Raw genomic sequence first — 26,672 nt, 5'->3', positions numbered from 1 at the left:
GGGCCTGGGAGGCCTGGGGGGGTGGGGCAGCCTTGAGCCTCACATGGTCCGAGGTCAGTCCTGAGTCCAGGGAGACTTTCAAGTATGAACAAAGGCCCATGTGCGTGACAGAGCAGGACCCCCTTCTAAAAGAACAGCTCCTATGGCCAGCCTTTGTTTTTGTGACTTAACTTCCCTGTATCACTGCTCCCTCCCTCTTCTTTGTTGTCTTTTAAAGAGGAAGGAGGAAAACAATTCTGGCAAAATCAGCCCGGGGCCTGAAATCCCTGACCTCCCGACCCCTGGACCTCTGCTGGGGGGGGGCGGGGGGGTGTAAGAGGGAGGGGTGGGGGGCAGTGGGAGGGGCTCCTTCCCCTTGGTTCCCTAGATGTGGGAAACCAGAGGCTCTTTCTTCTGTCCCCTGCTGGGGGCGCCGGGAAGGCCGAGTGAGTTCCCTTGGGGGCCAGGCAGGGTTTGGGCTGGAGAACTCCCAGCTGGATCATCTGTAGCCGCTGTGGTCCCTGAGGCATGGGAGACCTGGACTTCCCCCCCCCCACACACCCCCCGGGCTTTACGGCCCTTCCTGTGCATTGGGCAGCCCCCGGGAGCTGGTGCTGAAAGGACAAAGCAGGCAGCGACTGACTCTTCACCTCCTGATCTTAAAAAAAAAGGCCATGGGGAGCTCAGATGGAGTACAGTGAGGGGGCCACTCTGACTCCATGCCCTTCCTCTAATACCTTCTATAATCTTTAAATGACCCCAACAAAGCGTGGAAGTTCCCCACTAGAAGCCCCAGTGTCCGAGGCCCCAGTGCTCACTTGTGCTCAGGGACCTAGCTCAGTCTTGTCAGGAGGCTGACCGGGACATGGTTCCCTTTGTGTGTCTGGACTGCAGGTATCATTTGGTGTCAGATCCTGGAGGGCAACCTGGAGGAGGCAGAGCAACAGCTGGAATTCCTAAAGGAAGTTCAGCAATCCCTGGGGAAGTCTGAGGTCAGAGGTCACCTTATTTCTCCCATCCTCCTCCAGCCCTTCCCCTCTCTACCTCAAGCTTTAGCATAAGGAGCCAGACCTGGATCCTTCCAGGACATTGTTGGGAGGGCTCCTGGGCAGGCCCGGGAGGGCAGGGGTCAGGCCTGAGGCCCTGCCAGGTGAGCCCGAGCGGAGCCCAAGCGCCTTCTCCCGCACAGGTCCTGACGTTCCTGCAGGCCCTCCTGGCCTCCAAGAAGCACAAGAGCGAGCAGGTGGCCACAGCCCTGCTCAAGGAGGCTGCCGAGCTGCACTTCTCCAACATGCAGGGCCTCCCCCTCAGCATCGAGTACTTCGAGAAGCTCAACCCCACCTTCCTGGTGAACATCGTCAAGGAGTACCTGTTCTTCTGCCCCAAGCAGGTGGGCCGGGCTCGAGGAGCCTGCTCCGGGAGGCGGGCGGAGGGCATGGAGGCAGGCAGAGGGGCACGGAGGCAGGGAGCCCCCCTGCACGGGCACTGAGGCAGCTTGGAGGGGACTGAGACGGCTTGGAGGGCACTAAGGTGGGGCAGGGCCCGCAGTGAGCCTGGGCGGGCAGTGAGGCGGTGTACTTCAAGATTCCAAGTGGCCTCCGCCACACAGATGGCAGCTCCCGGAGAGCGGAGAAGGGGCTGCTGAGGAAGGGCTTGGCCCGGGCACCACACGCCTGCTGCCCCAGTGGGCCTCTCTGAGCTGGCCTCCCCTGGCAGGGCAGGGCAGACTGCCAGATGCGAGAGGAGCCCGGCCCTGAGGTCATGGACCCAGGCCCTGAGCGAGGACTGAATGGCTTCCAGTCATGCTCCCCCGCTAGTGTCCCTCTCCATGGATGGAGGACTGGGCCAGAGTGGGCATTCAGGGGCCAGAGCGGGCATTTGGGGGCCAACCCCCAGCCCCACCTGCAGCTTCTCCCAGAAGAGCCTTGGCTTCAGTCTCTGAGGAGGCCCCCAGAGAAGGCCCTGAAGGCTGTCCCACTCTCCGGGCTGCTGACAGCCCAACCGCATTTCCCTCCCAGCCCAGATCCCCGGGCCAGATCATCTCTCCTCTCCTCAAGCAAGCGGCAGTGATCCTGAACCCCGTGGTCAAAGTGGCCCCGGCCCTGATCAACCCGCTGTATCTCATGGCCCAGGTCAAGTACCTGTCAGGTGAGCTGCAGCGGCCAGCCCCTCACCCGCCGGGAGAGACTCATCTTGGGCAAGCACGTGTGAGGCGCTTCCCAGATCGTCCCGGTCCCCAGGCTGAGTGTCCTCCCCCTCAGCTCTCAGCTCTTCCAGAGTCCCCCCAAATCCCCACAACTCCCAGGTCGCACCTTTCCCTGAGCCCTCCCCCGCCGCTCTCCTGGCTTCCCAGTGAGGCCATCGAGCCCCTCCCGGGCAGTGCCCAGCCTTCCGTTTCCTCCTGGCCCCTAACATGTCTATCAGATAAGGGGGGGTGAATGGAATCCCCCCTTAGTGGCCACCTTCCTGCTGAGACCAGCTTCCCCACCGTCCCAGCACGTGCCCTCCCCCAGATCCCTCCTCAGCTCCTGGGATTGGGCACAGCAAAGACCCAGCAGCACAGGTGGAGTGTGGGTACCCCTGGACTTTCTTTTCTAATTCTTTGGAAAGCTGGAAAAGATCATAGAGCTCAAGGGGGCTCCCATGCCCTCTGAAGGAGTCTGCTCTATCCTCGAGGCAAAGGGAGCCATGAGAGGTCCTTGAGCAGGGAAGTGATAGGGTCAGACCCTGCCTTTGGAGATTAGCAAGAGGTAGAAGGACTAATTGGAAGGGATTGCAATAGTCCAGACAAAAGTGCGAGGTCCCAAGCCGGGCTTGGCGGCAACACGAGGAGAGAAAGGAGGCCGGAGCAAGAAACGGAGCAAAGGCAGAATCCTCAGGACATGGCAGCCCAGGGGCCAGGGGGCTTCGGGGAGGGAAGAGGGCAGGATTCAGGGCACGCAGCCAGTGACTGGGGGTGGGACGCTCAAAGGGAACAGGGAAATCTGGGAGGGCAGAGTCTGGGCAAGACGAGGCTCTCTTTGGGCTGGGCTGATGGGCGGTTCCAAGATGGCCCCGGGGCCAAGCTGCTGGCTGGGAAACCTGGTGCTGCTCTTCCCCAGGGGAACTGGAGAACGCCCAGAGCACCCTGCAGAGATGCCTGGAGCTCGACCCCACCTCGGCCGATGTTCACCTGCTGATGGCCCAGATCTACTTGTCCCAGGGCAACTTCACCATGTGCTCCCACTCCTTAGAGCTGGGGGTCAGCCACAACTTCCAGGTGAGCGCGTCTGGGAAGGGCAGCCAGGCGAGAGACTGAGGCTCTGCCCTCTGTGAGCTGCCCCAGACCAGGGACCACGCTCTTGTGAATCACTTTCACGCCCCCGGCAGTGCCTGTTGTATCTGGGAGGACTAAGTGTGGATCTGTTGCCTCTCTGGGCCTCTGAACCACGGCCCTGGTGGGAAGGAGGAGGGTCTGTGCCCCTTCTTCCTCGGGGGCCTCCGCATTGTAGTTGGCTGAGGGAGGACCACCCCCCAGACCCCCATACCAGGCTTGGGCGGCAGCCGTCCCTGCTGAGCCCCGGCACGTGTCGCTTCCCAGGTGCGCGATCACCCTCTGTACCACTTCATCAAAGCCAGAGCCCTCAACAAGTCGGGGGACTACCCAGAGGCCATCAAAACCCTCAAGATGATCATGAAGCTCCCCACCATGAAGAAAGGCGAGAACAAGAAGAGCAGGAGCTCCGGCATCCAGCCCAGCGAGCGGGTGTCCATCTTGCTGGAGCTCGCCGACGCGCTGCGCTTAAACGGGGAGCTGGTAAGGGACGCGGCCGGCCTTCCTCCCCCTAAGTGGGCACGGCGGGGAGGGGGCAGGAGCCCGAGCGCAGCGGGGGGCTCTGTCCGCTGGCGGCTCCGGAAGCTCCCTGGGCCTAAGACAGAGGGACTGCCAAGCGGCAGACTTGGGTGAGCCCCGGCTAAGACCACGGCAGCCGGGCCAAGGATAGGAGGGATGGGAGGGAGCCCTTCCCAGGAGGGAGAGAGGAGACAGAGAAGCCGCACTATAAGATACTCTAGAAATGACACGTTGAATCGTCCAAAATCGCTACTAAATTTCTGATGGAAAAGAAAATCAGTCAAATAAAAACCTTGGGCAAATCCTGACTATTAGCCAGAATTCATACAGCGCTTTCCCATTTGCAGAGCGCTCTGTGTCTGTTAACCAAATTGATCCTCCCAACACTGGGAGGTAGATGCTATGATTATCCCCATTTTACAGTTGAGAAAACTTAGGCAGATGGAAGTTAAGTCAGACACCCTAGTGTCTGACATTGGCTTTGAAGCCAGGCCTTGGCTCCACATCCGGGGCTCTGGCCACTGACAGACCCTTTCTGTAAAGACTGGAGTTTCTTTTGGGAATGAAAGAATGGATCCAAACTCAGATTTCCTGTTTGAGTTTTCCCTAGAAAACCAGTTGTAGAGTTGGAATTCCCAGAAGTCACAGTGACCCTAGGAGGAGACCGCCCCCCCCCCCCTCCCAGTGCAATGCTAGGGCTGCCACAAGGGGGCTGGGCTAGGGAACGAGGGGGCCGGGAGAGATGGACCCAAGCCCCCAGCTGGGCACAGAAGGCCAAAAATGGCCCCCCTGACAGCCCTGCCCATTGAGGTTCACCTTCCCGGGGACACAGACCGCACTATTTCAGCTCGGGGAGAGGGGGGTCGGAAGGACTTCCCCGATGGGCGGCTCCAAAGCTGGGTGGGGGGAGGGTGGCTGGGGCTGGCAGGCCGGCCCGGCTGCATGGGGGGTGCATGAGTGGGGGTATAGTAGGCAAAGGAAGACCCGCCCCCTGCAGTAGGAACCATTGATGCCTCTTGAGCAGGGGAGTCCCTGTGGCTCAGAAAGGGGGTTTCCTCAGCCTGGTGGAGGGTGGGTCACAGCAGAGGGACATAGGGGGCGGCTGTCAGTCAGCGGCTGTGGCAGCAGCAGCGCAGGGTCTGAACAAGGGGAGGGAGCCCGAGGTGGAAACAAGACTCGGCCTCCGTGTAACCAAGCAGGGGGAGCCTGGGTGCCTGGGGGGGGGGGGGGGGGCTGGGGGGGAGTGTCTGTGTCTGTGGGGGGGTGTATGTGGGGGGTGCATTTGTGGGGCACAGGGAGCTGGGACAGGGAGAGGGATCTGGCCCGAGCCCATCCGGGACTGCTGGCGCTGGAGGGAGAAGAGGCCTGGACTCTGCACACAAGCAGTCACTGGCTCCATGCAGGGGGAGCTGACAGAAGGGAGGGGGGTACCTTGGGGAGGGTGTGGGGGGGTGGGGGGAGGGGAGGGATTCTCTTAGCACAGGAGCCAGGGAAGCAGGCAGACAGGTGGGAGAGGAAGCAGAGACCAGTCCTGGTGCGGTGGGTGGGGCGGGGCCGGGGCCTGGGGGCTCCATCTGCCTGGGGAGGCTCCTCCCTCTCCCCTCCTGGCTGTCGGCCAGTTCCAGCCCCCCTGACGGCCGGGCCCCACCCACCCCACGCCCTCCCAGCTCTCTTGGCCGCTGTCCAGGGGAGCTCCTGCAGGGCGGGGCACGAGCATCCTGCCTCTGTCAGCACCAGCAGCGGCAGGTGGACAGTCAGGGGGCCCTGGGTTCAAGGCCCGGCTGCGTAACTGGGCGGCCCCTTACCTTGCCGCGACCCCGGGCCCTGAGGTGCCTCTGAGCACGTGCCGGGGCAGGGGCCCCTCCCTGCGAGTCCTCTGTGCACACACATGTGCAGCGCATTGGATACATGCGCCACGTGCACGGCACACAAACAGCACGTGCGCGCACACTGCGCCTGCGCCCACAATGCACCTGTGCCACGGGCATCACACGTCGGCCCGCACGTGCGCACACACTCACTCACACGTGTGCGCCCGCCGAGCCGCCTCCCTCCCCCGCAGCACGAAGCCACCAAGATCATGCAGGACGCCATCAACGAGTTCAGCGGCACGCCCGAGGAGATCCGCATCACCATCGCCAACGTGGACCTGGCGCTGAGCAAGGGCAACGTGGAGATGGCGCTGGGGATGCTGAGGAACATCACGCCCAAGCAGCCCTACTACACCGAGGCCAAGGAGAAGATGGCGCACATCTACCTGCACACGCGCAAGGACATCCGCCTCTACATCAGCTGCTACAGGTGGGGGAGGCAGGGGGAGGGCAGGGGGAGGGGAGCAGGGGGAGGGGCGGTGTGTGCCCCAACACCTGTTCTTAGCGGCATCTGGGGCGCACAAGGAGGGAGGAACTGGTGGGGGGTCCCCTCAAGCGTCCCCAGCACCTGCGGGTAACGCTCCCAGCGGGAGGCAGGACTGGGCACCTGCTGGTCCCCGGGCACTGGGCTGCCCAGCCTGGATTGGGCAGAGACCTCGCCAGGCCCCGTGGAAGAGCTCAGGCCGCCTTTACTGCAGAGGATGAGGCCGCCAGACCCCGGGGAGACCCAGGGAAGGAGCCTTTCCCAGCAGCCCTGGGCCGGGGGGTTCCTGACTCCTAGATCTAAATCCAGCCTCAGCCACTTCATTTCACCTCTGTTTGACTCAACTTCCTCATCTGTAAAATGGGGATCATAGAGCCCCCACCTCAGGGTATTCATAGCCCAGTGCCAGCACACAGTAGGCATCACATACATGCTTGGTCTCCCCTGCAGAGGTGGGGGCTGTTGGCTCTGCCAGCTTCGGGCTTCGCCTGGTGGGGCTAACACCCCGGTGGATGATGATGACCTAGCCAGGCCTTCAGGGTGCCAGAGTTACCCGATCACTCCTCTGGTCCTCATGAGCCAGTGAAAAGGAGGGTATCATCCCCATTTTACAGATGGAGAGACCGAGGCAGAGGGTCAGCTCCCTACCCACTACCCACTACCCCACACGGCCTCTGAGGAGCCACAAAGAAAAACTTGGCTCCAGCCTTTCAGGGGTAGAGGCCACATCCTCGGGACAGCCCCAGGGTCCCATGAGGCTGCTGCCCCTCGGGGCTTCAGTTGTGCAGTGGGCCAGAGGCTCGGGCCCCGGGGGCACTCCTGGAGCACAGGTAGTTGAGAAAAATGGCACCCGGAGAATCCACCCTCCGGCTTCTCAGGCTCCCCAAGTCACCCCCTTGCAGCCCTGCCCGGCCGAGCCCTCGGACGGGGGCACAGGAGCCCCCCTCACCCCCGGGATCTCTTTTGCAGAGAGCTCTGCGAACACTTGCCGGGCCCTCACACCAGCCTCCTCCTGGGAGACGCCTTCATGAACATTCAGGAGGTGAGGGATTGTCCTGGAACCCCGACCCCGGCCCGGGGGCTCCTGAGCCCGCCTTCGGTGGGGGCAGGTCGGCCCGGGTGCTGAAACAGGCCTTTTTGCCCCCTCCCCCGCCAGCCAGAGAAGGCTCTGGAGGTGTACGATGAAGCTTACCGGAAGAACCCTCATGACGCCTCCCTGGTCAGCAGGATCGGGCAAGCTTACGTGAAAACGCACCAGTATAACAAGGTCAGGGGGCAGGGCTGGGGGCAGGGGCAGGGCCCAGGAGGGGGGTAGGGTGGGAGGGAGGGGGAGGAGGGAGAGGGGAGGAGGGAAGGGGGGGCCGGGGGCACAAGCTCCCGAGGGGCTGGGCCAGGCCTGTGCGGCCACCGGGAGGAGACCGTAGCCGAGCACTATGGGAGGGAGCCCAAGAGTGACCCAGACACACACAGAGACACCCCAGACTTCAGGGCCAGCCCCAGTCAGGCTCAGTGTGGGACCCTGCGATGGACCCCAGCCCCCCGGAGCCCTAGCTCAGAGAGAATGGGACCCAAGAGAAGGGTCTGGAGGGGAGGCACCTTCTGTCCCAGGGGGCAGATACCCCAACAACTGAGGGTGCAAACAGAGAACGTCCTGCTTGGGCTCCTGCATAAGCCCCTCCTGTCCAGCCCAGGGCCCGCCCCCCTGTAACAGGCATCCTTGGGACGGCCAAGCTTGCCCCGAGGGCCACTGAGACCTCGTGTCTTTTCCTTAAGGCCATCAATTACTATGAGGCGGCTCAGAAGATAAGCGGGCAGGACTTCCTGTGCTGCGACCTGGCCGAGCTGCTCCTGAAGCTCAAGAAGTTCAACAAGGCCGAGAAGGTGCTGAAGCAGGCCCTGGACCACGACTTCGGTGCGTGCCCCGCCCCCTCCCGCCCCTCCGCTGGGGGGGGGGGGGTCCCGGGGAGAGCGGCTCGTGCGCATGGGCAGGGATATGCCCTGAGAGGGGGCTCTGGTTCCCTGTTTTCTAGTTAATGACATCCCTTCCATGATGAACGACGTCAAGTGCTTGCTCTTACTGGCTAAAGTATACAAGAATCACAAAAAGGAGGAAGTGATGAAGACTCTGAACAAGGTAGTGAGCCGGTGTAGACGGGGGCTCGGGTCCGCCTCTCCCCAAGGCCAGGGGACAGTGAGGGAGGCCGGCAGCTTGAGCGGGGTCCGGGGACACCCCCAAACTAGAAGGGAAGACTTTCCGTCGTGGTTATGGGTGACTGTGAGGACTCGCTAGTTTGTGGGTGACCCTGACGCCGTGAACACTTACTGGACAGTCACAGGCCCAGGGCGACCCTCCCTCAGAGGGAAAGATCTGGCCGGAGCAGCTTGCTCTGGGACTGAGCCCTAGAAATGGCCCTCCTGGCACGGGCCCCTCCCGGCTGGCGGGCACCCAGCGGGGCTGAGCCCCGGAGCCCGAGCACAGGGCTCAGTGCCCGACCTGGTTCGCCGCAGGCCCTGGACATCCAGTCGAGGATCCTGAAGCGGGTGCCCCTGGAGCAGCCCGAGATGCTGCCCTCCCAGAAGCAGCTGGCCGCCTCCATCTGCGCCCAGTTTGGGGAGCAGCACCTCTCGGAGCGGGACTACGTGAAGGCGGTCAAGGCCTACAAGGACGCCCTGTCCTACTCCCCCATAGACAACAAGGTGAGGGCTGCGGGTGGGGAGACCCCGCGCCCGCCTCAGCCACTGCCCAGAATTCTGAGCGGCGGGGCCTGGGCCCGGGCGGGGAAGGGCCTCCTCCTCCAGTCTCCCTGCTTGGGTCCTTGGAACCCTGCCAGAAGGGCCATGACCGGGAAGGGAGGGTTCCTGATGCTTTTCTTTTCCATAATGAAATGATTCTCCTTGTAATCCTAGACCACATTCTGGTCTAGGAAAAATGCCCTCTGAATGTGAACAAGCCAATCAGAGCCGTGCTGGGAATTCTGGGAGGCCTTTCCTGCCGCTCAGGCCTTCCCCTCTCAGATTACCTTCCTCTGCTTTCCTAGCATCCACATTAGAAAGTCAGACCAAATTTATTAAGTGCTTCCTCTCCACATTTCCCTCCCCCCCACCAGTGCCTGGTCTGGCAAACTCTTAGCAAATGCTTAGTGACAGACCCAACAACTGCTTTTATTTCCCCCCCCCCTTTTTGTTTAGTATCTTATTTTCCCCCAGTTACATGTAAAAACGCTTGGGACGTTTGTTTTTAAACGTTGAAGTTCCAAATTCTCTCCGTCCCTCCCAAGGACTTTGACCTGGTTTATACACATATAGCCGGCCCAAACTTTTCCACGATAGTTACGGTGAAAAAGAAAACAGACCAAAAGAAAGAAAAAGAAAAAAACATTAAGAAAAGTTGAGTTGAAAAAGCTCAGACCCCATCAGCTGCTCCTCTGAATGTGGAGGGCATTTCTCCCCCCTCCTCCGGTCGTCTGGGATCCCGGGAGAGCCACGTTATTCCTGGCCCATCCTCTGAGCACCTGCAGGATCTTTGGGCAGAACCATTTCCCGTCATGGTGCGGAAATCTTGCCAGGTTTTTCTGAGCGCATCCTGCGCCTCATTTCTCACAGCACAGTGGTACTTGGCATGCGTTTACCAGAGCTTGTTGGTATCCCAGCAAGCCGACGGGCATCCTAGCAACGTCCGCTTCTTTGTCCCCAGAAAAGAGCTGAGGGTTTTATACATATGGGTGGGTCTGATTTTTTTTTTCCTGGATGACTAGTTTTAGAAAGCCATATCGACAAGCATCTATTGGGCACCGTGGTAAGTGCTGGAGAGCAAAGACTAAAGGAAAACAATCCCAGCCTGGAAGACCTTGTGCTGGGGGAAAGAGGAGCCTGGGAGGGGCAGTTATGGGGCTTTAGGGGTGTGTGTACACAGCTAAGCAAACACAAGGTAAGTTCATCCTCAGCTGGGAGTTCAAGGAAGGCTTCCTGTAGGAGGCCACCTCTCAGGAGAGCCCTTGAAGGTGGAGTGGAAAGGCCTTTTAGGCCTGGGAGGGACCTCCATCCAAAAGCACAGAGATAGAGTTGAAGTGTGGGGAATCGTAACAGTGAGGAACCTGAAGTCACCTTGGAAAAGTCCATGAGAACTAGATGGTGGAGGGCATTAAAAACACCAACCATTTGTCCAAGAGGCGATAGTGAGCTATGGATTTTCAGCAGGGCAGTGACATGGTCAAACCCTCAGCTTAAGATGTCTTATTGACAGCTCTGGAAAAAAATGGATTGGAGGAGGGAGGGCCTGGGAGCAAGGAGACAAGAAGCAAAGGGGCCCAGCCTGGGGCAGCCCAGGAGGACAAAGAAGGGCCATGACCACAGGAGGGTCAAGTGTGGGAGCCAGTAGGAGGGGATGGCTCAGAGTGACATGGTGCTGCTTGGGCGAGTGGGCCAGAGCTGGGACACCCCCCACAGAAGCAGGGAGGAAGGATGAGGGAAGGGAAGCTGGTGAGCTGCCCCCTTCCAGAAGGGCGTGACACGGCGCTTACAGCCCGATGACTGACTCCAAGCAGTGTGTCCCCCAGCAGGGTCGTGAGTCCTGGCTCGAGGAGGTTCTCTGAGCCAGAGCCAGGAATGACAGGGCACTAGTGGGCACCTGCTAGTGGGGTGAGCTCCTGCCTGCTGGGAGATCTAGGGAAGAGCTGGGGGGAACCCTTGCACCTGGGGAGCGCCATCCAGATGACGAGCCCCTCCTTGCTGCAAGGAAAAGCAAGCAGGCCTAGGAAGAATCAGGATTGGGGGCAACTTAGTGCCAGGGAGCCTGGACAGAGGAGCTGCTGCTCCCCACTCCCCTTCCCCAGGTTTGCAGGACTCCCACTGTTTTCTAGATGGGAGCCAGCAGAGCACAAGAGAAAGAGATGTTTTTGTAGGAAAGGTGGCCCAGGATGCAGCGCAGCCTGGCTCAGGGCCCAGCCACCCCTCTCGCCACCTGTATTCCCCATGACATCCCAGGCTCCCCAAACAAACCAAAGATGTGTGTATTGGGTGCAGCTCTCTGCTGGGAGAGCCTTTGGCTTCCCCTCATCAGTGAGGGCCTGCCCCACTGCTCTCCTTGGCGACGCCCAAATACACCCCTTCTGAGTCCTTCCTGGATCTCTCCCCTGATGGAAGGGAAGCTCCTTAAGAGCACAGACTGGTTCATTTTTGCCTTGTATACCCAGGGCCTGGCACACAGTAGCTGCTTAATAAATGCTGATTGAAGGATCGATTGCAGAGAGTTCTTTGTGGAGAGTGTAGCCGTCCCCACTGATAGCACACTACGTTGCGGACTATCATGCCGCACTCCAAAGTGTCATGGCCCAGTTGGATTCGGGAAGCTCCTTGAGAGCACAGACTGGTTCATTTTTGCCTTTGTTATCCCCAGGGCCTGGCACACAGTAGGTGCTTAATAAATGCTGATTGAAGGATCGATTGCAGAGAGTTCTTTGTGGAGAGTGTAGCCGTCCCCACTGATAGCACACTACGTTGCGGACTATCATGCCGCACTCCAAAGTGTCATGGCCCAGTTGGAATCGGAATTCATTAAATTCCCCAGAATATTCTGGCTGCCCCCAAATTAAGAGTGTCTTAAGTAAAGAACCTGTCACGCTGATTTGTACCAAGTGCTCTTCAGCAACACACAGACTTTTCCCCATGAGTTGCGCTCCTGGACGGACGTTCGATCTTCCTGATAAAACGGCAGCCCTGAAAACATGGGCCCGATGAAATGAGTGAGACGGATCTGAAGGACACTCATCCTTTTGATAGAACGCCAGATGTTCCTCCTGTCTGGAGACCAAGTCCGTGGTTCCTGGAGGGAACGTCAGGTTACCCAGACTTCCCTCCCAAGAGCCGCTGTCTGCGTCTCATATTTCTCCCAATCTCTGCTCTCAAAGGCCATTTTGAAGAATGTGACTCACTGCATTCAGCAGTGACTCAAATAACCATCCTAGAAAGGCCCATTAGAGACTCAAATGTGCTATCAGCGGGGACAGTTATACTCTCCACAAAGAAATCTCTGCCATCATCCTTCAATCAGCATTTATTAAGCACCTACTGTGTGCCAGGCCCTGGGGACACAAAGGCAAAGATGATCCTGACTCAAATAATCATCCTAGAAAGGCCCATTAGAGACTCAGATATGCTATCAGCTGGGAAGGTTATATTCTCCACAAAGAAATCTCTGTAATCTGATCAACCAGCATTTATTAAGTACCTACTGTGTGCCAGACCCTGGGGATACAAAGGCAAAAAATGAACCTGCTTCAAATAACCATCCTAAAAAGACCCAACTAGCTGCCCCAATTTTTTTAAAAGTATATTTCAATACCTAAGTTTGTCTTCATGCTTTAAACAAATAATATATTCAAAAATGAGCAAGAGGGGCAGCTAGGTGGCGCAGTAGAGAGCACCAGCTCCGAAGTCAGGAGGACTGGACTTCAAATCCAGCCTCAGACACTTAACACTTCCCGACTGTGTGACCCTGGGCAAGTCACTTACCCCCAATTGCCTCAGGAGGAAAAAATACAAGATGCTTCTAATTTGTCAGAATCTTTCTCTAGAGTACTCACACACAAATCGATTCAATTGTTGCGCTTCTAAGGTATCCGCGGGAAACAAAACTGGCTGGTCTTCTGTGTTGTAATTTGTTCCTTACTTCTATAATGATGAGTAAATTCACTTTTTCCATTCATACATAAGTGGACCCCCCAAAAGTATAAATGTTCTTGTCCCCATCTTACAGATGAGCAAATGGAGGCTTGGAGGGTTTAAATGACCAACATGGAGTCATCCACCTGATAAATTTAGGGTCACAGATTTGGACCTCTGAGGGCCATGGAAACGGGGGCCGCACCATCTCCTAGTGTCTCCTTGCCCATTGTGCCGTAACAGATGAGAATTTCCACCCCATGAGCCTTTGCCTTGCCTGATCTCGCCGCAGGGGAAGGCACCCTGGCCAGCGGGGGGCTCGCCGCACCACGGTGGTCCCCCAGGCTCTTGCTTGTCTCAACAGGTGACGCTGGAGCTGGCTCAGCTGTACCTGCTTCAGGGGGACCTGGATGCCTGCGAGCATCACTGCACCATCCTCCTCCAGAGTGACCAGAGCCATGAGACGGCCTGTGTGGTAAGGACCTGAGGCCCACAGAGGCCGGCTTGCTTCCCCTCGCAGCGAGCTCCCGGCCAGCCTTTCTCCGTGGAATATCCCAGAGGGAAAAACCAAAATCCCAAACCATGCAGCAGGGAGAGAGGCCCTAGTGTCCACACTTTGTCAGGGCCCCGCTGCCCCAGTGGGAGGCTCTCCTGCTGGCACTGCCGAGGAGGCCATCCACAGGAAGCCTGTAGCCACAGCCTCCCCGGGCAGTGGGCAGCTGTGCCCGACAGTGGGAGCCCCCTCCCCAGGATGACTGAGGCACAAAGTCAAGCTACACAGCTGGAGTGCAGTGCCCGAGGGCTGAGCCTCTGAACAAATTAGATCCACAGACAATCCGCGGCCTCTCCTTTCACCAGACCTACTAAGTGCTGTGATTTTGGCCCAGTCCTCAGTCCTGGCCCTGCCCGGCCCCTGCCCAGCCCCTGCCCAGCCTTCTCAGGGAGAAGGAAAGGGCAGGTACTGACTGCAAAAATCTCATGGATGTCATAGAAAGGAGGTCAGGGAGCAGAGAGTGCTCCAGAGGCTCCGGGCTCCACTGTCTCCCGGATGGTTCCCCCTGGGGAGACCCACCCCCAACCCCTGCAGCTCCCAAGGGCCAGGTCCTTCAGGACCAGAGTGATGGAGAGGGAGTGAGGTGAGGGCCTTCACCAGAGGCCCTTGGGAGCTGCAGGGAGGGAAGGAGGCAGCAGGCTGGAGCCCCATCCACACAGGGAGCGGCCAGGCTCCTCCCAAGCCTAAATCTGGGGGCACTCGGGGCTCCCATTCTGGCGTTCTCAGTCTGGTGGTCCCTCAGCCCCCGGGCGCTCAGGGCTCCCATTCTGGCATTCTCAGTCTGGTGGTCCCTCAGCTCCCGGGCGCTTGGGGCTCCCATTCTGGCATTCTCAGTCTGGTGGTCCCTCAGCTCCCAGGCACTTGGGGCTCCCATTCTAGGGTTCTCAGTCTCGTGGGCACTCAGAGCTCCCATTCTGGCGTTCTCGGTCCATGGCCCCTCAGCTCCCAAGTGCTTGGGGCTCCCATTCTGGCGTTCTTGGTCTGGTGGTCCCTCAGCCCCCGGGTTTTCAGGCTCCCATTTTGGCATTCTCGGCCTGCCACCTTTGGGGCTGTCCTGGCTGTTCAAAAGTCTTCCCGGTTCTCTCACAGATGATGGCAGATCTGATGTTCAGAAAGCAGAAATACGAAAGCGCCATCGATCTGTACCGGCAAGTTCTGCAAAAGGCCCCAGGTGAGTCCCCAGCCTCTTGGTCCTCTCAGCCCTTCTGCCTCCTGGCCCGGGCCCTGCTCCTGGAGGTACCACCTGGACCGGGAGCCCTGGGAGCCTCAGTTTCCATTGGTGAAAGAGATATCAGAGTGCCTCCCCTGCTCAGGATAAGCCACCCAAGAAACTGAAGGAAGCCCTCCCCCACCCCAGTGAGCTCCAGGGCTGTGTGAGCAGGAATCTGATTCAAGTCTAGCCTCTGAAACCTTCTAATTGTACCCCTTTTGTCAAGTTGCTTTACTTCTCTGTGCCCCAGTTTCCTCACCTGTAAAAGTCCTCGGTGGTTAGGAGCAGACTCACTGGCTCTTGAGCACGTGGAGCTGTTACTCCATGGTGTGCTGTGCCCCCTGCACTGGGCCCTCATCCTTGCCATTCTGCCCCACATGGTTTAGAGGGACGTAGAAGGCCCGAGCCCCCCTAGGGGGGCACTGAGGTGGGCGTGGGGACGCCAGCCTGTGACGTGTGAGGGCCAGATGAAGAAATCATCAGTGTTTAAGTCGGAGAAGAAAAGACAAAGGGGGAAGGGATGACTCTCCTTGTGTGTGAAGGGCCGCCCTGGGGAAAGGGGACCCCTGCTTCGTGCGTGCCCCTGGCGGTGATGGGGGATGTCCTGGGGAGCAGGCTCACAGGCAGAGCTCTCTGGAACTGGAGCGAGCTTTGGGAGGTGGGGCCTGTCCCCGGGGCTGGGCCAGCTGCCCTCCTGCCACTGCTGCTACCCACGGGGCCTCCAGGAGCACCTTCTGGGGTTGGAGGGAGGCGGGTCCTCCTCTCCCCTCCCCACCCCGAGACAGGAAGCTTAGCCCAGACTCAGAGCCCCGTGCGCCTGTGAGGATGGCCAGGTCCCCCCCGTTTTTCGGATGAGAAGCTTCAGCCTGCGGTTGCCCCAATTCTCTCAGGCAGTGAGAGCCAGAATCTGAATCCGGGGCTTCCGATTCCAGATCTGGTGCTCTGCCCACTGTACCACACGGCCCTCACCAGGGTGAGCGCTGGAGCTCTGCCCCAGGTAGGTCTCCCCTCCCCAGGGCCCAAGATGCCGAGGCGAGGGCCTCGATGGGCCCCTTTTGTTTCTTTTAAGACAATTTTTCAGTGTTGAACAAGCTGATTGACCTGCTGAGGCGGAGCGGGAAGCTGGACGACGCCCCGGCCTTCTTCGAGCTGTCCAAGAAGGTGTCCAGCCGCATCCCACTGGAGCCCGGATTCAACTACTGCAAAGGAATTTATTGCTGGTAGGATCCAACTGGGGTGCAGGGGCAGGAACGTGGGCAGAGGCAGGGCCAGAAGCAGGGACAAGGCCAGGGCCAGGGGCAGGGCCAGGGCCAGAAGTAGAGGCAGGGGCAGGGCCAGGGCCACAAGCAGGGCCAGGGCAAGGCCAGGGCAAGGCCAGTGCTAGGGGAAGGACCAAGAGCAGAGGCAGGGCCAGGGACAAAGGCAGGGCCAGGACCAGAAGTAGAGGCAGGGGCAGGGGCAGGGCCAGAAACAGGGCCAGGGCAAGGCCAGGGCAAGGCCAGTGCTAGGGGAAGGACCAAGAGCAGAGGCAGGGCCAGGGCCAGGTTCAGAAGCAGGGCCAGGGCCAGGGGCAGGGGCATGGCCAGAAGCAGGGACAGGGCTAGGGGCAGGAGCAGGGGGGAAGCCAGGGACAAAGGCAGGGCCAGGGCCAGGGCAAGGCCAGTGCTAGGGGCAGGGCCAGGGCCAGAGGTAGAGGCAGGGCCAAGGCCAGGACTAGGACCAGAAATAGAGGCGGGGGCAGCGGCAAGGCCAGGGGCAGAATCAGAACCAGGGCCAGGACCAGGAACCCTGCATGGTCTCCAGGCTGCCTCTGACCTTTCTCTAACCCAAGCTGGCTGGACCCCCACCCCCCACACCAGGCTCAGGGTCAAGGTTTTCAGCAGCCTCAGAGCTGCTACTTTCTTGTGGCTTCCCCAGCTCCCTCCATGCCCAGCTGAGCCAGCCGAGGGCCGGGTGACTTTTAGCCTCTGTGCCTTCTCCTTGCTCCAGCCAGAATGGGCCCAGCCACCGGATGGCTTCCGATCCGAGGCCTCCCTCTGCATCCTCCCCATCCCCTTTTGGACATCTCTCCGAACCTTAACCCCTTGCTGCCGTTTCCAAGCTCAGCGGTTTATATTCTGCCAGAGCCCAGCCCTGCCTCCCCCTCATCTTCATGGTCCAGCAGGGCCCACCGGTGCCCTCCTGGGTGCGAGGTGCTGAGCTGCCCACAGCGGAAGCCTTGACTCCCAGAGCTGATCTTGGAGGCCTCAGCTTGAGGAGTGCTCACTCACAGCTCCCGGCCCCGGTTCTGATCCCCGCTCGGCTCTGGCCACCCACACTGCCTCGGGGACCTTGGCCAAAGCTCCTCAGTGCAGAAGGAAGGGGATTGACAGAATGGTCACCGAGGTCCCGCCCAGCTCTCTGTCTGGAAGCCCATCAAGCTCTTAGAGTCTCCTTGTGGGATTGGTGCCTTAGGAGAGATGGGGGAGCAGGGTCAAAGGCTGGGGTTTTAGCAAAAGAAGGAACTCCTAGGTGAGGATGCTCCCTCCGCCAATGCCGGCTGTCGCCACCATCCCTGGGAGCCCCAGAAGTGACTTCATGGTCGCTTAGCCAGGAAGTGTCAAAAGGTGGGACTTGAGCCCAAGTTTTCAGATGGGGAAACTGAGGCTGGGACTTGCAGCCCGGGAGGAGGGATCCGGCATACAAGGGAAATGGACTTGTCCGGGAAAGGTTCAGACGTGTCCGAGCGGCCCGGAAGTAAATGGTGGTGATGACCGTAGTGCCGCAGGTGCTGTCGCCTGGGTCGTGCTGGCGTCTTTGGGGAGGGCGAGCGGGCACCAGGAGGCCCCGGTCATAAACACTGCAAGACGCGGCACCGCCCATAAGCAGCCAGAGCCTGCCCCTGCCCTTCCCTCTCCCCCAGGCACGTGGGGCAGCCCAACGAAGCCCTGAAGTACCTCAACAAGGCCCGCAAGGACAGTGACTGGGGCCAGAGCGCCACCTACAACATGGTGCAGATCTGCCTCAACCCGGACAACGAGATCATGGGGGGCGAAGCGCTGGAGACGCTGGCCATGGAGAACAGGTGACTCCCTAGTGGCGGCGGAGGGGAGTCCCTCGGCCTGCTGGGGGCTGGGGGGTGGGCCGGAAGCCCCGGCGCGGGGCCAAACGTGGCCGTGGCCGGCATCCGTTCCCTCCCCAGCAGCACCACGGAGAAGAAGGAGTCGGAGCAGCACGGGGTGCGGACGGCGGAGAAGCTCCTCCGTGAGTTCTACCCCCACAACAAGGAGGGCCAGGACCAGCTGAAGATGCTGCAGAGCTACTGCCTCCTGGCCACCAAGGAGAAGGCCAACGTGGAGACCGCCCTCGGGGCCTTCATCGAGATCGCCCAGATGGAAGTGAGTGCGGGCCCAGCCGGGGGAGCCGGGGCCGGGGGGTTGCCGCGGGGCCGGGGCCCGGGGCCTCTGCGAGGGCTGGCATGGGGCTCTTGGGGCTGTCTTTTCCCAGAAAGAAAGCGTTCCGGCCCTCCTGGCCATGGCCCAGGCCTACATGATCCTGAAGCAGATCCCCAAGGCCCGCACTCAGCTCAAAAGGCTGGCCAAGGCCCCCTGGGCGCTGGCCGACGCCGAGGACCTGGAGAAGAGCTGGATCCTCCTGGCTGACATCTACTGCCAGAGCGGCAAGTTCGACATCGCCTCTGAGCTGCTCCGCCGCTGCGTCCAGTACAACAAGGTAGGCGGGCGGCCCAGGAGGAAGGGGCTGGCCCTCGGTGCCCCCGGGATCTCGGTGCCCCAGGGTCACTGCGCCAGGCTCCTGGCCACCAGCCGGGTCAGAGGAGGGACCGGAAGCTGGGTGGCTCTCCCTCCACAGCCCCCGCTGCCTGCTTATAAATGGTGGTGCAGGGGGAGCCCCAGGGGGCTCTTTCTTGCCAAGGAGTTCGCTTAAGTGCCATCTGTGGCCATCTCCTCTCCTATTTGATCCCAATCACCCACCTGCAAAGAGGGTCAGCCATCACTTTACAGATGAAGAAACTGAGGTCCAAAAGGAGTGACTCAGGAGAGGCCCTATGGCTTCTTGGGGTCAGAACAAGGAGCCTCTGGGGAGAGCCCCGGTTTTGGGCCCAGCCTTGCCATGGGCTCCCTTGCCCTCAGTTTCTGCCTCTGTCAGATGAAGGGCTCAGGCTAGACCCTCGCGGAGGTTCCACGGCCGGTCCCACCCAGGGCTCCGGGGCCAAAGTCCTTTCTTCCCGCGACTGTCCTGGAGTGGACCGGCCCCACTCTAACAGCCGCCGTCTTTGCAGTCTTGTTGTAAAGCCTACGAGTACATGGGCCTCATCATGGAGAAGGAGCAGTCCTACAAGGACGCAGCGAGCAACTACGAGCTGGCCTGGAAGTACAGCAACGGGGCCAACCCTTCCATCGGTGAGCCCGGGGCCCCCGCGGGCCTTCCCCCAAGGAGCCCAGCCCGGGATGGCAGGCTTGGGCTGAAAGGGCTGCTCTCCCCACTGAGGGCACCAAGAAGCCTGAGCTGCCATTGGCTTTCTCCACCATCAAAGGCTGGGCCAAGCTGGGCTGGCCCTGGCTGGACTGGCTGGGCTGGGCCAGGCTGGACTAGGTGGGCCTGGCTAGGTCACACCGGGCTGGGCCTGACTGGGCAGAGCTGGGCAGAGCTGGGCTGGCTGGACTGGGTAGGCCTGGCTAGGTCATACTGGGCTGAGCCTGGCTGGACTGGCTGGGCTGGGCCAGGCTGGACTAGGTGGGCCTGGCTAGGTCACACCGGGCTGGGCCTGACTGGGCAGAGCGGGCAGAGCTGGGCTGGCTGGACTGGGTAGGCCTGGCTAGGTCACACCGGGCTGGGCCTGACTGGGCAGAGCGGGCAGAGCTGGGCTGGCTGGACTGGGTAGGCCTGGCTAGGTCATACTGGGCTGAGCCTGGCTGGACTGGCTGGGCTGGGTCAGGCTGGACTGGGTGGGCCTGGCAAGGTCAGATCAGGCTGTACCGGGCCAGGACTGGCTAGACTGGGCTGAGCCCTCTGGGAGCCACACAAAGCCTGGATGGCGGGATGAAGGGGGCTGTAGGCAGTTCCTGGGGACCACTAGTCCTAGGCAATCACTTGTGCTTTCTTGTCCAGGTTTCAAACTTGCTTTCAACTACCTGAAAGACAAAAGATTTGTAGAAGCCATCGAGGTTTGCCACAGCGTAAGTTCCCTCTTTGACCTAAGATCGGTGTCTGCCTTTGGGCCGATGGGTGGCCCCACTGATGGCGGCTCCCTCTCCCTCGGTCCCTAGGTACTGAAGGAGCACCCCAACTACCCGAAGATCCGAGAAGACATTCTGGAAAAGGCCCAGGGCTCCCTGCGGCCCTAGCTGAGCTGGAGACGGGGCTGGGCGCTGAGAGGGGGACCGCCGCCTCTCCCTGCTGGATAGAACACAGCCCAGAGGAAGTGGGGGCTGGAGTGAACAGAGACCTTGTTGGAAGGAGAAGAAAAGGGCATCAAGGGGAGCATCTGTACCATGAGAATTTTAAATTTTGAAGACATCTTTCTCCTTCTGTGCTCTGCCCACTTGTTTTTGTTGGGTTTTGTAGCAAAATATGGGTGTATTTCCAGTAGGTGGGAAAAGAAAAGAATAGGTTGATAGAAGAGCTAGAGCTTTGTTTGAAATTAGAGCAGGGAGACCTGACTCTGCCCTGGAGCTTTAGGTCCCTTTCTTTTTATGGGCCTCTGTAAAAAAAAAAAGGGGGGGGAAGATATTGAGCAAGATAATCCCCTAAATTCTCCCCCCAAATCCGAAGTTTCAGGTCATTCCCAGCGTTTAATCTATAATGTGATCACAGGGTCGGAGATGTTGAGGAGGGATCTCCATCCTGTCCAACACCACCCTCTGTCATTGGAGAACACTAGCAGCCAGAGGGACTTAAGGCAGGGAGCAGACAGGAGAACTGGGCCTCGCACCCAGGACCTGCTCACTTCATGATGTCCAGAATGTGCTCCCCGGGAACCGGCCCAGAGCAAGTCTGTCCTCGGCGGCACCCGCTCAGTCAGCGGCTGCACTGACGCTCCTCGGCCACTCCTTCCCAACCCTGGAAGATGGAGGAACAGTGATTCTAGAAAGCCGGTGGTGGCCCAGTGTTAAAAAGCAGAGCTCAACTCGGATCAAAACCAACCCGGCAGCAGCCTCGGAGGGCTGGGGGTTAGAGCCTTGGAGCAGGGTGAGGTGCAGGGGAAATGCCAGCGCCATCTCCAAGTGGGCAAAGGGCTGTGGGTTGGAGCAGGGCCGAGGCTTCTTGGCTGGGCCCCAGAGGGCAGGACCAGGAGGATAGGGGGAAGTTGTCAGGAAGTGCTCTGGTAGTGGGACAGGAAAGCTTCCAATCAGAGTGTCCAGGAGCACAGGGGCTGTCCCCAAGGCTCCCTGCTGCCGAGCTTTGTACAGGCCGAGACTGAAGGTGGAGGTTGTGGCAGGAAAGCCGGGCTTGGCTACAGGGAAGCTCCATTAAACAAAGGAGCCGCTTCAAGACTTCTGTCCTCCAAACTTCACTGTTGGAGTCTGGGCCCTTTGATGCTGCAGTGAGTAAAAAAAATACATTGATCCTCGACATGAGTGTGGCCCCTTTTGGGGCTATTGGGGAAAGAAAGGGAGGCTGCCCTTCCCATGAGAAGTTTTACAGTGTGCCCACTGTCCCACCTCACCTTCTCTTCCCAGTATATAGGACGCTGCTAAGTTAAGTTTGTGTGGGATAGTGGACGGGACACCAGGGATGCTGCCAATGAGACAGGTGATTTTTGCAAAGTCAGGTCCTTAGGTCAGACTAACCTAAAATCTCCCAATTTCCTTTTTTTTCCTCTCTTTTTTTTTTTAATTTTTAAATTTAAATTTTTCAAATTTTTTAAAATTTAAATTTAATTTTTTTCCAAATACCTGCAAAGGTATTTTTTAACATTCACCTTTGCAAAACCTCGTGTTACAAGTTTTTCTCCCTCTCCTCCTCCCCTCCCCAAGACAGCAAGCAATGTGAGATAGATTAACCGTGCAATCCCTCTAAACCTATTTCCATATTTATCATGCTATGCAAGAAAAATCAGATCAAAAGGGGAGAAAAACACAAGAAAAAAAAAAAGCAAGTGAGCAATGATAAAAAAGGGAAAATACTATGCTTTGATCCCCATTCAGTCTTTGTAGTTCTCTGGATGTGGAGGGCGCTCCCCCCGAAACCAATTTCCTTAACAGAAAGTTGGCCCGTTAGACCGTCTGCTCCTTGAAAAGGCTTCTAAAGTCTGAGAAGACAAATAAATGATTATGAATTAATGTGTGTAATGTTTATTAGTGCATTTGGAACCTTGATTTGGGATCACACAGAATCTTCTGTAGAAGGGATGGAGACACGAAGTTGTGACTTGATATGACTATTTTTAGGGCTCTGAGAAGAGAAATTTCATGGCTCCTGGAGAGATCCATTGGCCAGAAAGCCAGGAAATGCAGGGGCTCCGCTGCTTATGCCCAGGCTGGCCCCTGCTCCCCTATCTAAGCCTATTATTATCTTATCTAAGCTTATCCATGTATTCCAGATAAGGAATGGGCTCCAAGGTCCACCTGTGACACAGTAGAGCTTAATTAGGAGCACGGTAGAGAGCACAGAGCCCAACGTGATTGAAGGAACCCACATCCTGCCCCAGATGCTTTTTATCTGAGTGACTTGGGACACCTCCCTGGGACTCAGTTTCCACATCTGTAAAATGGGCACTTGAAATCGATGGTCCTTAAGGTATCCTCCCTGCCTTTGATCAGGGACCCTATGCAACAAGCTCAGAGCTTTCCGGACATGGCTGCTTATCTTTGGGCCACACTGTTGGTCCTGGCTACAGTTTATCACAGGCCTAGTCTATACCTGCTTCCCCTCCCCTCCCCCCCAAGCCCCACAGCCCCCTTCCCAAGAAAAAGCAACTCCATCCTTGTGCTTCCCAACAACCTGTTTCTCCACTCTGTTTTGAGCATTTTATGACTAAAGGCCTAACCTCTGAACTCACGTGTTTATTATCTGGAGTTCCCTGATTCCTGCCATGTTGTCCTGATAACAATCACTTTTATGTATACTCCTTTGGATGTTTGGTTTATGTAGCCCCTTTGGATGTCCAGAGCGGCTTCTGCTTGTGGGAGGGAGAGAAAGGAAAGAACCCTCCTGTTCTGGGAGCAGGAAATGCCGGAGGGGAGATTCAAGCCCCGTGTTCTCCTGGTTTCCCCACTGTTGCTCACGTGATAATGACCCGCCCATGATGAGTTTACCTATTCTTGCCAGAGAGGGAGATCATCCTTTTTTTTTAAACAAAAGTGGATCCCAAATTACAGAGAACTTTAGTTCTTCCCCTAAGAGTCCTAATTTGTGGATCATTTGAAGTTCTCAGTGAGGTCTTAGAGCTAGACAAGCCTCCGATGGCATTGAAGGCAGCTACCTGTAGTCTCACTCCAATCACTTTCATCCTTCAAACTGCCCCCAGGCGGGAGACCAGCAGCCCTTCTGAGCACCAGGTCCCTGGATCATGGTGGCTGCTGGGACTATGGTGTCTAGCCAGGGAGCTGGATAAAGCCATCTTGCCGGGGCTCTAGAGAGCCTCTGTGCCCAGAGGTCGGCCTGGCCATCTTGGGAAAGTAGGAGGGCTTTGAGCTCTTTCAGAAATCTGTCAGGGACTGCACCAGAGAAGGCCCTGGGCTGTGACGCCAGCTTGGAATGCCATAGCTGAGGTGCTAATCGCTTGCTCCTTCCCTCTGAAAGAGGGCCTCGGGGCCGCTTCCTGTGGCCTGCTTCCTGTGGCCCGCACAGGCCCGGGGCCTGCCGCTTCCCTCAAAGCTTCCTTATATGGAAGCCCTTTATGCTGGCCTTCCACAGGTGGAGCAGACCGTCCCCTAAAGGACATGCCATTAGGAGCCCCCAGGGACCCAGTGTCTGAAATTCCATCAGGAGAAGCTCATTGCTTGGGTTGCAGACATGAGCCAGGCTCACACGGGGTGAGGGTGTGCGGGGGATGAGTGGCCCAAACAGGAAACCAACTGGTGCACGGGACAGACATTGCCCAATTACACTGGGATGGCAGCCACCTACAGAGAACAACGGACGAATGAGGGAGACCCAAAGACCTTCTAGATCCAGCGAGAACAAGACCATGGGCTGAGGAGCCACCATCAAGAATCCCAAGGAAAACCTCCATTGGGGACTCCAAAGAATGGGATCCAGTCCCAGCCAGCACCCCTATGAAGAGCTTTTTCAATGAGCTTCCAAGAACCAGAAGTCTCCATTTAAAGGTGACAGTTGGGGTGGACCCACTGTGGGGGTGGGCAGAACCAGCCTTTCTCCCTGTAATGTTCTGGAAAGAAATCCATATGCTTTTTGGGTTGCCTTTCATTGCTCTTTAAAATGAATATAAATTCATAGCTCCCCCCCCCCACCCCTGCAAGGGACTTGCTTTCCCTCCCTGCCCACAAGGAAAATCAGATTAAAATGGACAAAATAAATGAAATATAATAGAACATAGATAACATTAATATGTGGTCCTCTAGGTCCTAGCTTTTTGTAAAAAAAAAAAAAAAAAAATGATATTTTTGCAAATATACCCAAAGATAGTTTTCAATATTCATCTTCAAAACTTTGTGTTGCAGATTTTTCTCCCTCTTCTCCTCCCCCTATATTAAGCCCTAGCTTCTCAAACCATGGTTCATAACTGAATGGGGGGAGTTGTGAAATTATGATTTATTATCAGTAAATGTTTGATTTGTATTATCAGGGGTCATAAACATTTCTTGGGAGAAAAGCCAAAAGAGAAAAAAATTAAGAAGCCTGCTCTAAGTAAATCTAAGGTCAGAGGGTAGTCTGGCACAACTGCCCCCCTCACAGTGCCTGAGTTTTCAGCCAGAGTACCTGGCAATCACAGCTGACACTCACACCTATCGCAGGTTCAACTAGTTTCTTTTCAAACCTCAAAGTCCTAGCCAGTTTAATTATAGTAGTCAAAGCTTGCTAGAATAATCAAGATAACATTAGCTACTTGTGTCCTAAAATAAGACATCTCAAATCCTTCCTAGCCGGAACCCCCAAATCCAGTCTCTCAAATGGATCCCCCCATCTGACTGATTACAAGGGAGAAGGAATCAGGAAGCTCAGTTACTTAATTTAAAAAATGAATCAAAGCTAGACACACACACGTATTTGCTTGCACACCAGAGATGGATCCTAATACTCACTTATATCCAGTGTAGCTTGCAGTCCTCCCTCACTCTTGCTGGGCCCCTAGGGAGCCAGTGACCACAGATAACACACAGTGGCTTCTTAGGTCATGGTCTGCTTGATTGTTCACACCAGAGTCCAGCTTTTAATAGCCAGCAAGAGCTACTCAGAGTATATGCAAAGGTTTTGCAAAGCATCTTACCAATATGTCTGCCCAACCCTATAGACACACAAAACAGGATGTGCACTACCTTGATGCTGCAAGCATGGGTATGGCAGGGATGATGTGGAACATATCTGTCTGAACTTCAGAACTTCCTGAGCAGAATATGAATGCATAATGACGACTTTAAAAATATTTTTTAGCTTTTAATTTTCAAAATATATGCATAGTTTTCAACATTCACCCTCGCAAAACCTTGTATTCCAAATTTTTTTCCCCTTCGTTCTCCCCACTCCTCCCCTGGACACCAAGTAATCCAATATAAGTTAAACATGTGCAGTTCTTCTATACATATTTCCACAATGACCATGCCGCACAAGAAAAATCAGGTCAAAAGGGAAAAAATGAGAAAGAAAACAAAAAGCAAGCAAACGACAACAAAAAAAGTGAAAAAACTATGTTGTGATCCACACTCAGTCCTGATTCCAATAGAGTTGTCCTAGAAAGTGCCATCCTCATCCAGGGAGAGAACTGTGACGTTTGAATGTGGATCAAAACAGGATTCTCATTTGTTGTTGTTGTTGTTCATTTGCTTGCTTTTTTTTTTCTTTCCCATTTTTTTTCATTTTGATCTGAATTGGTTTTTTTTGCTCAGCATGACAAATATGGAAATATGTTTCGAAGAATTGTACACATTTAACCTATATCAGCTTGCTTTTTCTGTCTTGGGAATGGGACGGGAGAGGAGAGGGAGAAAAATTTGGAACAGGAGGCTTTGCAAAGGTGAATGTTGAAAACTATCTTTGCATATATTAGGTATTGCATGCATACTATTTGCCTCATTCTGTGCCCTGAATCAACCGCCTTCCTGTCATGGCATTGACTAGTTGGTCTTACCTTGATAGCAATTCTTAAATCTTCCAAACTTCTTTATTTTTCCAGTGTTCCAATAGTTCCATTTTATACATGAGGAAATTGCAACCCAGAGAAGGAGGAAAGTCAATCGTAATGAATACTCAAATTAGGGTTCAGGTGTGGATTAGAATCACAGCTCCCAGAACTGGAAGACTCCAGCAGCCACTCCATTCTATGCTTCCTAGAACAACTTTGGAACACTTCAGAATTCTAATCAATGTGATGACTTATCACTAGGCCAGAAGACTGAGGAGAAAGTCTGTTACCCACCTTTTCAAAGGGAAGTGGTGGACTTGGGACACAGAATGCGGAATACATTTTTGGACATGGCCAATAAGGGCCAATGAATTTACTTTACTTCAATACGCAACTTTCTTTTTCCTTCAAGAGGGAAAAGGAGAATAAATGAGAGATGAAATTCTTGTTAATTGAAAAAACTAAAATTTAATTTTAAAAATTGAATATGTTGCATTGAGTGATATTTTATTATCTAATACAAGAATTCTGAATGTTTTTGGTGTCAGAGACCCCTTAGATAGTCATCTGGTGAAACCAAAGGATTCCTTCTCAGAGTGATGTTTCTGATGCAAAGAAAAGAAAAAGAATGAAGGAAGGAAGGAAGGAAGGAGGGAGGGAGGGAAGGAAGGAAGGAAGGGAGGAAAGGAAGAAAGGAAGGAAGGAAGGAAGGAAGGAAGGAAGGAAGGAAGGAAGAAAGGAGGGAGGGAGGGAGGGAGGGAGGGAAGGAAGGAAGGAAGGAAGGGAGGGAAGGAAGGAAGGAGGGAAGGAAGGAAGGAAAGAAGGAAGGAAGGAAGGA

At 56.6% G+C, this 26,672-nt stretch overlaps 1 protein-coding gene across 3 annotated transcripts in view; it reads left to right on the top strand.

Annotated features, from left to right (window-relative positions):
* TTC21A (tetratricopeptide repeat domain 21A) overlaps positions 1–21,411 on the top strand; it is a 39,254-nt gene extending 17,843 nt beyond the window's left edge. The window contains exons 10-29 of one of the 3 annotated variants that reach the window (XM_031952415.1): positions 874–971; positions 1,169–1,369; positions 1,998–2,127; positions 3,081–3,238; positions 3,560–3,775; positions 5,874–6,112; positions 7,136–7,208; positions 7,323–7,433; positions 7,940–8,078; positions 8,197–8,300; positions 8,675–8,863; positions 13,191–13,298; positions 14,469–14,550; positions 15,659–15,809; positions 17,492–17,653; positions 17,771–17,966; positions 18,076–18,300; positions 18,869–18,989; positions 19,699–19,766; positions 19,857–21,411. In XM_031952415.1, the coding sequence (XP_031808275.1) occupies positions 874–971; positions 1,169–1,369; positions 1,998–2,127; positions 3,081–3,238; positions 3,560–3,775; positions 5,874–6,112; positions 7,136–7,208; positions 7,323–7,433; positions 7,940–8,078; positions 8,197–8,300; positions 8,675–8,863; positions 13,191–13,298; positions 14,469–14,550; positions 15,659–15,809; positions 17,492–17,653; positions 17,771–17,966; positions 18,076–18,300; positions 18,869–18,989; positions 19,699–19,766; positions 19,857–19,934 (2,849 nt within the window). In that variant the 3' untranslated portion in view covers positions 19,935–21,411. Of the gene's footprint in view, positions 1–873; positions 972–1,168; positions 1,370–1,997; positions 2,128–3,080; positions 3,239–3,559; positions 3,776–5,873; positions 6,113–7,135; positions 7,209–7,322; positions 7,434–7,939; positions 8,079–8,196; positions 8,301–8,674; positions 8,864–13,190; positions 13,302–14,468; positions 14,551–15,658; positions 15,810–17,491; positions 17,654–17,770; positions 17,967–18,075; positions 18,301–18,868; positions 18,990–19,698; positions 19,767–19,856 lie in introns of all 3 variants that reach the window. The other 2 variants (XM_031952408.1, XM_031952422.1) reach the window with 2 other exon arrangements.
* Positions 21,412–26,672: the final 5,261 nt, after the last annotated feature.

The sequence above is a fragment of the Sarcophilus harrisii genome, chromosome 1 (genome assembly GCF_902635505.1).
Source record: "Sarcophilus harrisii chromosome 1, mSarHar1.11, whole genome shotgun sequence".
NCBI classification, from domain to species: domain Eukaryota; kingdom Metazoa; phylum Chordata; class Mammalia; order Dasyuromorphia; family Dasyuridae; genus Sarcophilus; species Sarcophilus harrisii.
This window is presented reverse-complemented; position numbering and strand designations above follow the sequence as displayed.